This window comes from Aotus nancymaae, unplaced genomic scaffold (genome assembly GCF_030222135.1).
Source record: "Aotus nancymaae isolate 86718 unplaced genomic scaffold, 86718_ANA_hifiasm-v0.15.2.pri h1tg000016l, whole genome shotgun sequence".
Lineage (NCBI taxonomy): Eukaryota > Metazoa > Chordata > Mammalia > Primates > Aotidae > Aotus > Aotus nancymaae.
The window spans coordinates 40,916,191-40,932,706 of record NW_026988428.1 but is presented as its reverse complement, the minus strand read 5'-3'; the positions used below and the strand labels follow the sequence as shown (position 1 = coordinate 40,932,706).

The 16,516-nt window shown below is 41.7% G+C and overlaps 1 protein-coding gene across 31 annotated transcripts in view; it reads left to right on the top strand.

The window, feature by feature from the left end:
• R3HDM2 (R3H domain containing 2) overlaps window positions 1-16,516 on the top strand; it is a 190,692-nt gene that overhangs the window by 129,904 nt on the left and 44,272 nt on the right. For 16 of the 31 annotated variants that reach the window (XM_064377270.1, XM_064377266.1, XM_064377261.1 and 13 more), the window contains 8 exons: window positions 1,194-1,393; window positions 5,812-5,835; window positions 8,670-8,711; window positions 12,075-12,161; window positions 12,785-12,911; window positions 14,082-14,160; window positions 14,859-14,918; window positions 15,695-15,835. In XM_064377270.1, coding sequence (XP_064233340.1) covers window positions 1,229-1,393; window positions 5,812-5,835; window positions 8,670-8,711; window positions 12,075-12,161; window positions 12,785-12,911; window positions 14,082-14,160; window positions 14,859-14,918; window positions 15,695-15,835 — 725 coding nt within the window. In that variant the 5' untranslated portion in view covers window positions 1,194-1,228. The remainder of the gene's footprint in view (window positions 1-1,193; window positions 1,394-5,811; window positions 5,836-8,669; window positions 8,712-12,074; window positions 12,162-12,784; window positions 12,912-14,081; window positions 14,161-14,858; window positions 14,919-15,694; window positions 15,836-16,516) is intronic. The other 15 variants (XM_021675300.2, XM_012469725.3, XM_064377268.1 and 12 more) reach the window with 1 other exon arrangement.

Below are 16,516 nucleotides of genomic sequence, written 5' to 3'. Positions count from 1 at the left end.
TTCTGAAGGACAGATGTCTACAAAGTTCTCTTCTTGCTTTTTCAGCCTGCTTAAGATAAAGAAAAGAATTTAAGGTTGGACGCAATGGCTCACACCTATAATCCCAACACTTTGGGAGGCCAAGGCAGGAGGATCACTTGAGTCCAAAAGTGCAAGATCAGTCTGGGCAATATACCAAGACCCCATCTCTACCAAAAAAAAAAATCTTAAAAATTAGCCGGGCACATTCCTGTATTCCTAGTAAGGTGGGAGGCAAAGATGAGAAGATTGCTTGAGTCCAGAAGTTCAAGGTTGCAGTGAGCTATGATTGTGCCACTGCACCCCAGCCTAGGTGAGAGAGTGAGACTCTCTCTCTCTCTCTCTGTCTCTCTCTCTCTCTCTGTCTCTCTGTCTCTCTCTCTCTCTCTCTCTATATATATATATATGTATATTATTCTATAGATTCTACAGCTATTTAAGCATTGTCTGATTTTACTTTTTTTTGAAGGGGGAATAGCTTGAAGTTGATAACAGTGTTGTGGATTTGTGGTAGCTGTGAAAGTTCTTCCTTGGGAAAGGAAAGTATTCCTTTCTAGTAGTCAATAGGAGCTTTATAGTTCTTTCTGGAGAGAATCTAGTGGGTAAAGGGATTGAGCTGGAAATGTGAGAAATTTTCTGTAGGGAACAAGGGAAGAAAATAAAGTGCCAAGAGAGCTCATAGTACTTTAGAACTGAATCCTGGTGAATCTCAAAATAATTATGCTGAGTGAAAGATTCCAGATAGTATATGATTGATTCCATTTATATAAAATTCTAGAAAATGCAGACTAATCTGTAGTGACAGAACAGATCAGTAGTTGCCTGGGGGTTGTGGGGAAGGGAGGAAGAGATTATAAAGGGACATGAGAAAACTTTGGGGCATGATGAATGTGCTCACTGTCTTGATTGGGGTCATGGTTTCACAGGTGAATGCATGTGTCATAATATAAAATTATACATTTTAAATATATGTAGTTTACTGTATGTCAGTTTTACCTCAATAAAGCTTTTTTCTTTTTTTAAGAAATGAACCCAGGGACAGCATTTATTAAAGAACTCTTTTCTGGGTTATAGGAAGGCTGCTGGAAAAAATGTACCTGTGTGAAGTACAAATCTTGTGTATTTATTAAGTATGGATACATACCTCCTGCTTAATGCCTTTGATGTTTCTTTAGGAGTCCATAGAGGCCACTGTATTCTATTGAAGAACATGTCTAACAGTAACACTACTCAAGAGACCCTGGAAATAATGAAAGAATCAGAAAAAAACCTGGTGGAAGAATCTGTAAACAAAAACAAGTTTATATCTAAGACTCCAAGTAAGGAAGAAATTGAGAAAGAATGTGAAGATACCAGTTTGCGTCAGGAGACACAGGTAAGGATTGGAAGTGCATTATATGCACAGTTTTTTTTTTTGTTGTTTGTTCGTTTGTTTTTTGAGATAGGGTTACCCAGCCTAGAGTGCAGTGACACAATTGTGATTCACTGTAACCTCAAACTACTGTGTTCAAGTTATCCTCCCAGCTCAGCCTCCCAAGTAGCTGGGACTACAGGTGTGTGCCACCACATCCGGCTAATAATAAAATTTTTTTTTTGTAGAAACAGGGTCCTCTGTGTTGCCCAGGCTGGTCTCAAACTCCTGGCCTCAAATGATTCTCCTGCCTTTGCCTTTCAAAATGCTGGGATTACCAGTGTGAGCCACTGTGCCCAGCCAACATTCTTTATACCTGAATAAAAGTGGAAATGTGTGAGAACCAGTCACTTTTACAAACACTTACTCTCTTTAAAAACTCCAACTTCAGCTCTCAAAAAAAAAAAAAAAAAAAAAAAAAAAACTTCCCCTTTTGTCTTTTTTTTTTTTTTTTGGATCTCCTGTTTACCACCCCTTTTGTCATATAGTCCACAGTGAAACCTAACAGTACAGAGTAAAATCCCTAACCCATTTGGGCCTGAGTTCACTGGTTCTTGCTACATTTTGACTTTTTTTTGGTAATTAATACCAAAAAATAAACTGTATACAAACACATATTTAACAAGTCATAAAATGACTCATACCATACACTTAAAAAACTTGAGCTTCCTGGCTTTACCCACAGTGTTAAATTCATATCCTGGTTGTGTTAAAGCAGTCAGCATTTTCTGGGCCAGAAATAGCCTCTGAACTTGCCACTTGGTAAATGTGAGTAAAAGGAATTTCACTCTTTGTTTGCCAAATTGTTGTTTTTCATCCAAATTCATACTGTAATACAGAAATGATGGTAGTAGATAGTCAGTCAAACTTCCTCCGGAGGTTCTTCTTTAGTTTCCGCCTGGCCAGCCCAAACTCTGAGCCTTTTCTCATCTACCTGTTAGAGTCCTTCTTCTGTGGTCACTGGCTGGTTTCTTCTGTTACCCAAGCCCTGTAAATCCTTTCCTTGATGCCCAGGGGTGAAAACTGATTTTATTATAAGTCAAGAGACAGACCATTAACACTAGCAAGAAGTTAGATTAAAAAGCAGGAGGCCGGCGTGGTGGCTCACGCCTGTAATCCCAGCATTTTGGGAGGCCGAGGCAGGTGGATCACTTGAGGTCAGGAGTTTGAAAAACAGGAACAACAACCTTTTAGAGGGTCTAGAAACTTGAAGCATAATTTTTCTAGACAATTCAATTCACATAAGGCTTGTCTTCTTTAAAGATTAAAACAGCACCAATATAAAGGAATGAATTTAAATTAGACAACTCTCTGAGATATTTTGTTCTCTGGCTGCCTGCTTTTCTACTGTTTTTTCCTCTTACAATTCACCAGTCTCTTCCCTGGCTGTTTTTCTTTCCATTATTACATGAGTTGTCATTCCCTGCCCATCCTTCCAGAGTTTGTGGAGACATTCTGCCACTGTTCCAGCTGTACTTCCAGCCTCCACTGATACAAATAATGAATTTTAAATATTCAGGACAGATAATTGATGAATGTTTCGTTATGTGCTGTCATGTTACATGAAAGATAATAATTAAATGAACTTTTGGGTCTAAGTTATTCTATTCTTAGGAGACAGTTATAAATGGTGTTCTGAATTCCTGTTTTGTGTGCCTCTTGAAGCTAGGCAGAAAAGAAGGGACATCTATAGGTTTTTTTTGTTTTTTTTTTAGACGGAGTTTTCAGGCTGGAGTGCAATGGCACGATTTCGGCTCACTACAACCTCACTTCCAGGACTCAAAGCGATCTTCCTGCCTCAGCCTCCTAAGTAGCTGGGATTACAGGCACCTGCCACCACGCCCAGCTAATTTTTTGTATTTTTAGTAGAGATGGAGTTTCACCATGTTGGCCAGGCTGGTCTTGAACTCACTCCTGACCTCAGGTGATCCACCCATCTCAGCCTGTAAAAGTGCTGGGATTACAGGCGTGAGGCACTGCGCCCAGCCCATCTATGGGTTTTATACCCTTTATGGACACTCACTTGGTTTAAAAATGTCTTCAGGGCTGGGCACAGTGGCTCACGCCTGTAATACCAGCATTTGGGGAGGCTGAGGCAGGCAGATCATGAGGTCAAGAGTTCAAGACCATCCTGACAACATGGTGAAACCCTGTCTCTACTAAAAATACAAAAAATTAGCCCGGCGTGGTGGCATGTGCCTGTAGTCCCAGCTACTCAGGAGGCTGAGGCAGGAGACATGCTTGAACCCGGGAGGCGGAGGTTGCAGTGAGTGGAGTTCACACCACTGCACTCCAGCCTGGGCGACAGAGCAAGACTCTGTCTCAAAAAAAAAGTCTTCACCTGGAAATACAAATACAATGTGCAGGGGTTTAGAGGGAACCTGCCTCCCCTCTGATTTGACTCCTTTTGCTGCTGGTAGAGCAGGTGAAGCTGCTGCTGCCATCTACTGGAGTTCACGTTTCTTCTGCAAAGTGTTCAGTCTTGTTAGCCACCTTGGATCCAGTACCTTAAAAAGCACTCTACTCTCGGCCAGGTGCAGTGGTTCACGCCTGTAATCCCAGCACTTTGGGAGGCCGAGTCGGGTGGATCACGAGGTCAGAAGTTCAAGACCAGCCTGGCCAAGATGGTGAAACCCTGTCTCTACTAAAAATACAAAAAATAGCCGGGTACATGGCAGGCACGTATAATCCCAGCTACTCAGGAGGCTGAGGCAGGAGAATTGCTTGAACCTGGCAGAGGTTGCAATGAGCTAAGATCGCATGGCTGCAGTCCAGCTTGGGCGATAGAATAAGACTCTGTCTCAAAAAAAAAAAAAAAAAGTAAAAGCACTCTACTCTCTATCCATTTCCCAACATAGCAATTACACCTTCATCAGCACTAAAAATTCTGCTCTGAACTGGACATGTGGCATGTCCCTGTAATTCCAGCTACTCGGGAGGTTGAAGCAGGAGAATCACTTCAACCTGGGAGGCAGAGGTTGCAGTGAGCCAAGATTGCGCCACTGCACTCCAGCCTGGGTGACAGAGTGAGACTCTGTCTGATAGTAAAGAACATTTCTGCTTCTCCAGCCTTCCCTACTTTCACACCCTGGATGTCTCCGCAAGAATCTAAGTGGTCTTTTCAAAGAAGTCCTTGTTATGAATTGAAACTGAAAAGTTTGGGGAAAGGGGACGTTCATTACGTATAATATGTGAGATATATCCTTGGGATCAGCAAGTGAAACTCAGAACATTTTTTGCATGGAAACAATGCTATAAAATGTAAGTTCTGAGATTCTGTTTAGAATGGGCAAGTCCTCAACACATACCGAACTTAGGTGTGTCCTTTTTTTTTTTTCTTCCTAAGAGTGTTGTTCTGTTGCCCGGGCTGTGGCACAATCGTGGCTCACTGCAACCTCTGCCTCCCAGGTTCAAGCAGTTCTCTTGCCTCAGCCTCCCAAGTAGCTGGGACTATAGGCATCCACCACCACGCCTGGCTAATTTTTGTATTTTTAGTAGAGACAGGCTTTCAGCATGTTAGCCAGGCTGGTCTTGATATCCTTATCTCAGGTGATCCACCTGCCTCGGCCTCCCAAAGTGCTGGGATTACAGGCATGAGCCAGCACGTCCAGCCAGGAACATCCTTTAAATAGCCAATGTGGTATGGCCTCCTGGTTGGGCTTTTTGTCTTTAAATTTGTAATCCCTTTTGATAAATTTACCATATTGTTTTAGAAAGATGGTTGTGAAATAAAGAACTGCCTGTGTTAACTCTCTTCAAACATTCTATGTGTCTTACTCCTCTAAGCCAAGTGTAAGATTTCTCAGCATGGTATATTGGGACCTAGTCTCTGCCTGTCAGCCATCACCTCTGACATCCAGTGCATCAGCATTATCTGATTCCTTGGTCCCTGTTATAAATAGGAGCTGAAAGTTTGGGGAAAGTTTTGTACATGCTTTCTCTGCCTGGAAATGCCCACCTTAGTATTTTTATCCTGGCTTCCTCCAACTCCCACCCCTACCAACATCTGTCTAATGCCTATTTATCCTTTAAAACTCAACCCAGATGATGTCTTTCTGTAGGAAGCCTTCTTTGAAAACCTTACTCACCTTTTGGAAGTCTGTATAGTATAATTCTTTGATTAATGTCTATCTTCCTCACAGATATCTAAATTCTATGAGGCCCAGGCTTAGATCGTTTTTGGCTCACCGTTGTATCCCTAAGGCCTAATACAGTGCCTTGAACATAGCAGACACTCAGTATCTGTAAATGTATGAATCTGTGGGTTGCTAGATCTGGATTAGATGCTTCTGCTGTTTGCTCCTGTTGCATTCCATGAGTACCTCTCTAATACACTTAATGTACTGTATTGTAATTGTCTATTTGTCTGTCTTCTCCAACAGGATTATGAGTTCCTTTTTGACAAGGTTTGTGCCTTTTATCTCCGTATCCTCCAGTAGCTAGCATGATAACATGGTGTATATTAGGCTTTTAATATATGTTGTACTGTTAAAACTATCCATTCTGGGAAATAAGCAGATTCATTCATATATTGTTGGTAAAAGTCTAAATTGGCACAGAGTCTAAATTGGTACTTTGAGGGGCAATTTAGCAATACTTTATAAAAAACTTTTAAATCAACTACAGATATACTATTTTTATATGTATTCAATGATATGGTCATTGTTTATACTAGCAAAAGGTCAGAAACATCCTAAATGGTGAAACATTAGAGACTGGTAAAATAAGTTATGGTATAGCCTATGTAGCCATTAAAAATGGGGTAAATCTGAAAAAAAAGAGAAAAAAAAAGGATAGATCTTCCATAGAATGACACCCATGGAAAAAAAGTTTAAAAACAAGGTTCTCAGTAGTAGGTACAATATATTTGGGCTTTTTTAAAAAAAAAAAATTATATTTATTTTTATTTTTATTTTTATTTATTTATTTTTTGAAATGGATCCTTGCTCTGTCACTCAGGCTGGAGTGCAGTGGCACAGTGTCGGCTCACTGCAACCTCTGCCTCCCAGGTTAAAGCTATTCTCCTGCCTCAGCCTCCCAAGTAGCTGGGATTACAGGCGCCCACCACCACATCTGGCTAACTTTGGTATTTTTTAATAGAGACAGGGTTTCACCATGTTGGCCAGGCCAATCTTGAACTCTTGACTTCAGGTTATCTGCCCACCTTTGCCTCTTAAAGTGCTAGGATTACAGGTGTGAGCCACCATGCCCAGCCAGTATATTTGGTTTTTAAAAAACCTGTGTGTACACATACAATAAGCTTATATATGAATAAAAGATACTTGGATATATCCAAAAGAACTTCAGTACTGTTGACCATTTAGGAGAGAACCAAGTATCTGGGGGACAATTGTGAAAAACTTATTGTTCTGTATATACCCCCATTATGCCTTTTTAATGTTTGTGCCTTGTGTATGTATTACCTATTTGAAAAAGTAGTGACGAATGCTGCTTCATGTTTCTGGACTATGAGTGTTCCCCTACTGCAATAGATCTTGCCACTGAGCAGATCCACCATCATTTCTTATTCTTTCCATCCACCTTCTCAGTTCTCCATTTTGCATTGTGGCCGTGTTATTTGTTAAATAGTGAAGAAGAGCAAGAAAAGAGAAATCCTCACCTACCCAAGGCCATGCTGGTACTCTGCCTCTGACTTGTTTCCCCTCCCCTATCCTCCTGCCTCAGTTCCCTCTATGCCCCAGTTATCAATGAGTTCCATTCCAAACATCTCAGAACTCCTAAGTGCCTCATCCCTATTTATAACCCGATCCATCCTCTTCCCAAAAGCCCCCATTTTGACTTCTCAGATGTTTATAAATCTTATTAATTAATTAGCTGTTCCTTCCCTCATCCCACCTTAGGCCCTCATTCTTTATCTTCCTCAGCTTCTATCCTGCCCCTTATCCACTCTCTCCCCTTTGCTCTGGAGGTCTTATCCCTATCTTTTATGCTTTCTTCTTTGTATCCTGATACTCAGGGAGGGAGGCATTTGGGAAGAAGACTCTTCATTCCATTTCTGCAGCTATAGGAACAGATATTTTGGGTATCTCAAGTTGGAACTATGAATGTGTGTGTTGTCCTGTAAAGATGTTATCATAAGTGATGGTTAGGGACCATATTTCATATCTGTTATGGATTAAATAGGTTTCTGTGAACAGACTTGGGAAAAAAACACTCTTTCATGCTATGGTAGTAATGCTTCCAGAAGCATCCTAATCAGGACAGGATACCATGGCTTGTCTAAAAGTAACTTTTATCAGTCTGTGAAATAGGCCAACAAAATCAGTGTCTTCCAACTCTTTTTTTTAATGTTTTTTGTTTTGTTTTTGAGACAGGGTCTGGCTGTGTCACCCAGGCTGGAGTGCAGTTGCACGATCTCAGCTCATTGCAAACTCTTCTTCCCAGGCTCAAGCCATCCTCCCACCTCAGCCCCTCAGGTACCTGGGACTATAGGTGCATGCCACCACACCTGGCTAATTTTTTTTTTTTTTTTTTTTTGAGACGGAGTTTTACTCTTGTTACCCAGGCTGGAGTGCAATGGCTCGATCTTGGCTCACTGCAACCTCCGCCTCCTGGGTTCAGGCAATTCTCCTGCCTCAGCTTCCTGAGTAGCTGAGATTACAGGCACGCGCCACCATGCCCAGCTAATTTTTTGTATTAGTAGAGATGGGGTTTCACCATATTGACCAGGATGGTCTCGATCTCTTGACCTCGTGATCCACCCACCTCGGCCTCCCAAAGTGCTGGGATTACAGGCTTGAGCCACCGCGCCCGGCCTTTTTTTTTTTTTTTTTTTTTTTTTGTAGGGATGGGATTTTGCCTTGTTGCCCAGGCTAGTCTCAGACTCCTGAGCTCAAGTGATCCACCTACCTCGGCCTCCCAAGATGCTGGGATTACAGGCATGAGCCACCACATCTGACCATCTTATGATTCTTTCTTTTTCTTTTCTTTCTTTCTTTTTTAACCCGGGATCGAACCAGGGACCTTTAGATCATCTTCTGATTCTTTAACTTAATGGTGAATGGTTATTTGACTATAGATTGCCTGTAGTCCCTTTCGTGTCACAGTTGTTAGAGTTGTAGGTTGTAGGGAGAAACCAATATCATGTGGTCCTCTTCATAGTTTGGCTGTTATTGTAATGGTTTTCACAGTTAGTGCTTTTTCTTTATAAACATGTATTGTTTTTAACTTACATGTCGATTTTCTTCCACCTTAATATTTTCCAATTCCCTTCTAACAGAGGCGGACATCCAACCATGGTCATGCCAGGAAAAGAGCCAAGGTGAGAGCCCTTCCTCTGTAGCTTCTTTCTAATGTTAGTAGTAATACATTTCACAAATGGACTTGTCACGAATGTCTAGTTTCTTCAGATTATGTAGGCAGAGTTTTCTTGCCTGTACTCTGTACCCCAATTGTGAACCTGTGTAAATGTGCATACACGTGTACACACAAACACATCTAATTGAAACTGTATATGCATACATGGGTGTATGCATATTTGATGCCTGAAAGGCTACCCAGCTGGAGCCTTCCACAGAGCCTGAAAGAACTGGATCCTTACTGGTTGTGCTGAAATACCAGTTTCTCTGCTCACTCCTAGCTTCTCTAGGAGAATGGCTACTTATATGAGTCTTTTTATTCCTCTTCCTGTTTTTTTTATGTGAATTTTCTTTAAGATAAATCCTGCCCCACTAAGATAAATTACTCAACATTTTTGGATATCCTAAAAATATAGGCTTCTTTTTCCTTAATGTTTTACTTTTCTTTTTTTTTTTGAGACGGAGTGTTTTTGCTCTGTTGCCCAAGCTTGAGTACAATGGTGCAATCTTGGCTCACTACAGCCTCCACCTCCTGGGTTCAAGTGATTCTCCTGCCTCAGCCTCCCAAGCAGCTGAGATTACAGGTGCCTGCCACCATCCCTGGCTAATTTTAGTAGAGATGAGGCTTCACCATGTTGGCCAGGTTGGTCTCAAATTCTTTTTTTTTTTTTTGAGACAAAGTTTCACTCTTGTTGCTCAGGCTGGAGTGCAATGGCCTGATCTTGGCTCACTGCAACCTCTACCTCCCAGGTTCAAGCGATTCCCCTGCCTCAGCCTCCCAGGTAGCTGGGATTACAGGCATGTGCCACCATGCCCGGCTAATTTTGTATTTTTAGTAGAAATGGGGTTTCACCATGTGGGTCAGGCTGGTCTGGAACTTCTGACCTCAAGTGATCTGCCCACCTCAGCTTCCCAAAGTGCTGGGATTACAGGCGTGAGCCACCGCATCCGGCTTCGAACTCTTGACCTCAGATGATCCACCCGTCTCGGCCCCCCAAAATGCTAGGATTACAGGCGTGAGCCACCATTGCCCTGCTTTTTTCCTTTTTTTTTTTTGAAATGGAGTCTCACTCTGTAGCCCAGGCTGGAGTGCAATAGTGCAATCTCGGCTCATTGCAAACTCTGCCTTCTGTGTTCAAGTGATTCTCATGCCTCGGCCTCCCAAGTAGTTGGGCTTTCAGGCACATGCCACCATGCCAGGCTAATTTTTGTGTTGTTAGTAGAGATGAGATGTCACCATGTCGCCCACGCTGATCTTGAACTCCTGGGTTGAATCGATCCACCTGTCTCGGCCTCCCAAAGTGCTGGGATTACAAGCATGAGTGCCCTGCCAACCTAATGTTTTATCTTTTAGAGGCAGGAAGAGGATTTTCCTTTTAATCATTATATGATAAAATTAGCACATCACAGATTATTTTAAGCAGAGTTATCAGGGATGACTACATGTGTTAGTGTGTGATAGCTTTTTAATTTAGCTGGGAAGCAGTAAAGTATTAAAGTTTTCTTGCATTGGGAAGAATTGCCACAAAAAGTAGTAATTAAGGTTGGCCACCCTGTTCCTCCAGAAAAATAATGACAGAATTTGGAGAGTGGCTTAGCCACTTTATGGCTTGAGTTTGAAGAAGGCCAAGAACTATGACAAATTGGCTCTTTGGCTTGCTTTACATGGCCTGATCCATAGTGATGGGCTTGATGTTAAAGCTCAAAACAGAAGTTACTTACTGCTACTTTAGTTCCTCTCAAATTTTGGGGGATAAGTAAGACAGCTATTATCTCCATTTTACAGATGAGGAAACTTGGGCTATAGAGATTGAGTAACTTAACAAAATACCTTCAGTAGCAAATGGCAGAATTAGGCATTGAATTAATTCTTCAGAGTCACAGGTTCTTTTCGCTGTACTGCATTACCTGGAGCATTCCTGTCATGTTTTGTGCTTTGGTATTTACTCTAATAGTTGGTTTTATTGTATTAAGTCTCAATAAATGTTTATAGGTCGATTTCTAATGAGTCACCCTACAGTGTTGTTTTTTCTTTTTTAAAGATGGGGTTTCACCATGATGGCCAGGCTGGTCTTGAACTCCTGACCTCAGGTGATCCACCCACCTCGGCCTCCCAAAGTGCTAGGATTACAGGTGTGAGCCACCGCGCCCAGCCAACCCTATGGTTTTTAGCTTTGGGTAGGTCCCTAGGAGAGAAATGATTTGGGATTCACCAGCTAGCAGAAGTAAAGCAGGTAGATTAGGTTTTATTGCATGAAATCCCAAGTGTTACAATCTCTCCCTCCCTCCTCCCCCTCCCCGTTCCCCCCTCACCCTCCCCTCCCCCCTCTCCCCTCCCTCCCTCCCTCTCTCTCTCCCTCCCTCCCTCCGCCCCCGCCCCCCTCTTTTAATTGAGATAGGGTCTCAGTGTTGCCCAGGCTGGAGTGCAATGGCATGATCACAACTCACTGCAGTCTCAACCTCCCAGGCTCAAGCAATTCTCCCACCTCAGCTTCCTGAGTAGCTGAGACCATAGTCATGCACCACCATGCCCATCTAATTTTTAAAAAAATTTTTTGTAGAGATAGGGTCTCACTATGTTGCCCAGACTGTGACCTCCTGGCCTCAAGTGATCCTCCTACCTTGGCCTCCCAAAATGCTGGGTTTACAGATGTGAGCCACCATGCTTGGCCTGTCTTTCTCTTTACTCTTTTTCTTAGACACTTCTTTCCATACCCTTGCCATCTCAGGTTTAGAGTCATTTAGCATTTATTGTCTACTGTGTGCTAAGCACTATTTAAAGATATGTATGTTTACATACTATATATTATCTAATTCTCTCAACAGCTTTTTAGGTAATTTTAGGTATTTATGGCCATTTTCCTAAGGAAAAACAGAGTCAAGTAATTTGCTCAGGGTCTCATAGCTTGTAAGTATAAAACCAGGAGTTGAAGCTAGGACTTTTGGCTCTCAGCCCCATTGTCTTTCTACTATGCTATGTTGCTGTGTATTTGCATAAAGTTCTGAGACTTAGAGTACAGGGCTAAAGGGAGAAGAGGGCTAAGTGAAATGGTTTCCTACCATCTGTCCATGTAGCCAGTTTGTACATGTCTACTGTTGTAAGCAAGAGAAGTATCTTTCAAGTAAATCAGGAACTGGTGAATAGGACCCATTTGGAAAAAACCCTGTTTAATGGAAACAGCAACTAACAGAGCCAAAGAGGACACTCTTCATTCAGCCAGAAGCTTTCTGAATGTTCACCAAGGGAAGAAATACGTAAGATATATTAAAAAAAAAAAAAAAAAAAAAGGAAAATTGTTTATTTGGTTTTTTTTTTTTTTTTTCAGTCTAATTCCAAGCTAAAGCTGGTGCGCAGCCTGGCAGTGTGTGAGGAGTCCTCCACCCCATTTGCTGATGGGCCATTAGAAACCCAGGTAGGTAATTTGCGGGGGTAAGTGTAGCTTTTGCACTTGGCAGTTGTTTCACAAAATGTAGTGTGGCAATCACAGCAACATCAGACTTGAAAATCAGGGTAGAAGGTACTTCAGAACAAAAGCTGTCATAGTAAAAGAGAGCATGGTCTCTTCGCTCCCAGCTGCGGGTTCCAGTGGCAGTGGCAGTGCTGACAGACCTGCACCAGGGAGGAGGGTGACCCTAAAATAGAAAAAAAAGCCAGCATAGTGAGAGTATGAAGTATAAGTCTTCATATCTTGACCACCTAGGATAACGCAGACAAGGAGATCCCAGGGCTGGATCTTATTTTCTTAAATGTATCCTCCCGCTCTGGTGGTTAGAACCCCCATCCAGTACCTATGTCAAGAACAGCCTGTGTAACTTGAGCTCTCCATAAAGTAGGCTGTGCTTGCTGGCAGAAAAAGCTGTTCCTCTACCCTCTTGATAAAACAAAACTAAAACAATTTAATTAGCAAAATAATACTAATCTATAAGACAGCTGCCTTACCTTCTTAAAGAAGATTTACTTTCTTTAAGATTCCAAGTGAACTTCAAGAAAGTTAAAATCATTTTCCCCCTTTGATTATCCTTTTTTCCCCTTAAGGACATAATTCAGTTGCACATCAGTTGCCCGTCTGACAAGGAGGAAGAAAAGTCCACAAAAGATGTCTCTGAAAAGGAAGATAAGGACAAAAACAAAGAAAAGGTCCCAAGGAAGATGCTGTCCAGAGGTGAGGACGTTCCCCCATCTCTCATCTGTTCTAGGGCAGTGCCCTTTACTTTTATCCTGAAGCCTGGCTCCTGCTAGACAGACTTACTGGCCTATCAATTCATAGTGTTCTGCTAACTTGGTTGCTTGAGGAGATGCCTAACTAGGTGACTTTCTTTGCTTCTTTAACTGACCCTGCCTTAGGAGCTCACATGCCACAGAGAGCTACTCCATCTGCATTGGCATTATTCATAGGAGGACAGTGTAGTCAAGTCTGATTTTACCTGTGCTCTGGAATAATGATGACATTGATAATGACTGGTAGCAGATCCTCCAGATATCATTTATATTTTGGTTTAGGGATGGCTAGGGTGCTTTTTATGTACTTCTTTTAATTATTATTATTATTTTTGAGACAGAGTCTCCTTCTGTCGCCCAGGCTGGAGTGGTGCAGTCTTGGCTCACTGCAGCCTCCACCTCCTGGGTTCAAGCGATTTTCCTGCCTCAGTCTCCTGAGTAGCTGGGACTACAGGCACATTCCACCACACCTGGCTAATTTTTTTTTTTAGTAGAGATTTTTAGTTTCACTGTGTTGGCCAGGCTGGTCTTGAACTCCTAACCTCAGGTCATCTGCCAGCCTCAGTCTCCCAAAGTGCTGGGATTACAGGCTTGAGCCACTGAGGCCAGCCTGATTTTTTTTTTTTTAATAATGCAGATTTGTCTCTAATTATTAGACTATCTTTGTCTTTTAAACTCTTGGACTGGTAGCAAAAATACATAGTCCATAAAAATGATAATAAGGCAAACAGGATTAAAAAATAATATTTGGACATATTTACTGAGATTCTGGAAAATTCAGCCCTGACTGCCTTTACCTGGAATTTATATTCCTTAATAAAACTTGCTTTGTTTTGATCAGGACATTCAGTAAATACTTATTGATAATAGGTGGCTTTTCAGTGTAATATTGATGTAATACTATGGCCCAGATTCTTTCTTCTCTCATTTTGATGGGGAATTTTGGGGTCTAGCACATCAAAGTCATTCTGGATTTTATGTTAAAACTCTGGAAGTTTGATTTTGCTTTGCTGTTCTTATCTCTCCTGGTTAGATTGTGGACGTCTGCTTAGGATTAGACAGCATGCAAAGCAGTTTCATTTATTTTAAATTTCTTTTGTTGTGGTGGTTCTAGACTCCAGCCAGGAATATACGGACTCCACTGGAATAGACCTACATGAATTTCTTGTAAATACACTGAAAAAGAACCCAAGGTAATAACATGATGGGTGTAAGAGGAAAAGGGTATAGGGGATAGTAAGATTCCAAGAGGCCAAACAGCTTCCCAGAATTTTTCCATTGTTAAAATCTAGGATGCCCATCTCCCTGTCCCTGCAGTCTTTCTCAGCTATAGTTTTATATTCTGTGAGGGATTCAAAATACTCTCACATTGAGGTTTCTGTTTTCAGAACTGGGAAAAACTCTGTGAAAGAAGAATGCAGAAACAAGGAAATATGAAGGCTTGGGATTACACTGATTAAAAAGCACACATTGGGAGTGATATTAAGAGGAGTTAAAATAAAAAGCACTGAAGAAAAAACTAATTGATTTGTACATAAGCTAAATCATAATTGCTTTAAAATTCTGTAAATAACAGGATAGAATGTAGAATGATGATTAGATTTATAATGTGTGTTTATATGAATATGCTGCTAACAATGAAATTTCTGATATGGTATGACAAAGTATCTGATCAGGAAGGATCTGAAAAATGTATACTTGGGTTATTCTTCTTTTTGAAAATGTTGTAAAACAGGCAAGTAAGGCTCAGCAGCATTATGGTTCATTATTGGGTTTGCATATATGCCTTTTTCAGCTTCTATAATGAACAAGTTGTGTTTTGAATCCCTGCTTTCAATGTCTATGGGAGGGCTGCTTTTTGTTTTGTTTTGTTTTAATCTTTTTTAAACAGGGACAGAATGATGCTGCTAAAATTAGAACAGGAGATTCTGGAATTTATTAATGACAACAAGTAAGTTATTTGCATGAAATATGTATTTAGAGGTGGGGGGTACTGGAAATAAACTTAGGTACAATTTTAGGATACTTTCCCCTTGAAGTGTGATTTTTGAAAACATACTGAAGTTTTTAAGTTATTACATAGATTTGAATTGAAAAACAATTTATATCTTTTCTGCAGCTCGCCTTTGTCCCAGATCTTACTATTCTTAAATGTCTTCCTTTTTCTTTGTCAAACATCATCTAGGTGGGTGGGACCTAGGGCTTAATAAGTAGTCTTTTTTTGAGACAGAGTCTTGCTTTGTCACCTAGGCTGGAGCGCAGTGGTGCAGTCTCAGCTCACTGCAATTCTGCCTCCTGGGTTCAAGCGATTCTTGTGCCTCAGTCATCCAAGTAGCTGGGATTACAGGCACACGCCCAGCTAATTTTTGTATTTTTTGTAGAGACGGGGTTTCGCCATGTTGACCAGGTTGGTCTTGAACTCCTGAACTCAAATGATCTGCCCGCCTCAGCCTCTCAAACTGCTGGGATTGCAGGTGTGAGTCACCGCATCCAGCAATTAGCAGTCTTAATGAGGATAGTAGGTCACAGTAATCTACAGAATACTGTAGATAAAGAAACTAAGAGAAACCTGTTTGGTTCCCATTCAGTAAACATCTGTATTCCTTATAGTATGTCTGTTTCTCCTAAGAAACTCTCCACTTTAGATACTTGTTTAAAAAATTAAAATTGGTTGCTATTGCCGTTGTTGGTCTTATATCACTTTTTTCCCCCTGGGTTTCCCTTCAGTAACCAGTTCAAGAAGTTCCCTCAGATGACCTCATATCACCGGATGCTATTACACCGGGTAGCTGCCTATTTTGGGATGGACCACAATGTTGATCAAACTGGGAAAGCTGTCATCATCAACAAAACTAGTAACACAAGAATGTAAGGGAGGAAACCACGATTTGGGAAGACTTCCCTGGGATAACCTGCTGGGGTGGAAGAGGAAGGTGTAGGATTAAGATGTCTCTTGCAGATGGCTGGGCGTGGTGGCTCACGCCCGTAATCCCAGCACTTTGGGAGGCCAAGATGGGAAGACTGCTTGAAGCCAGGAGTTCGAGACCAGCCTGGTCAACATAGCAAGACCCCCATCTCTATACTTAAAAAAAAAAAAAAGTTTCAAAATGGCCAGGTATGGTGGCTCACGCCTGTAATCCCAGCACTTTGGGAGGTCGAGGCAGGTGGATCGCGAGGTCAGGAGTTCAAGACCAGCCTGGCCAAGATGGTGAAATTCCATCTCTAGTAAAAATACAAAAATTGGCTGGGCACAGTGGCAGGCACCTGTAATCCCGGCTACTCAGGAGGCTGAGGCAGGAGAATTGCTTGAACTCAGGCGGCAGAGGTTGCAGTGAGCCGAGATCGCACCACTGCCACCCAGCTTAGGTGATAGAGTGAGACTTCATCTCAAAAAAAAAAAAAAAAAGTATTTTGCAGGGAAGGGGATTGGGATTGAGGGTTGGTTATATAATTAATTCCTACTCTTTCTGAGGCCTTGGAGATAGATTTTAGAGGGACTGATGTTTCCTGAAGTCTGGCCCTAGCCTCCCTTCACTTCACTGATAAAAC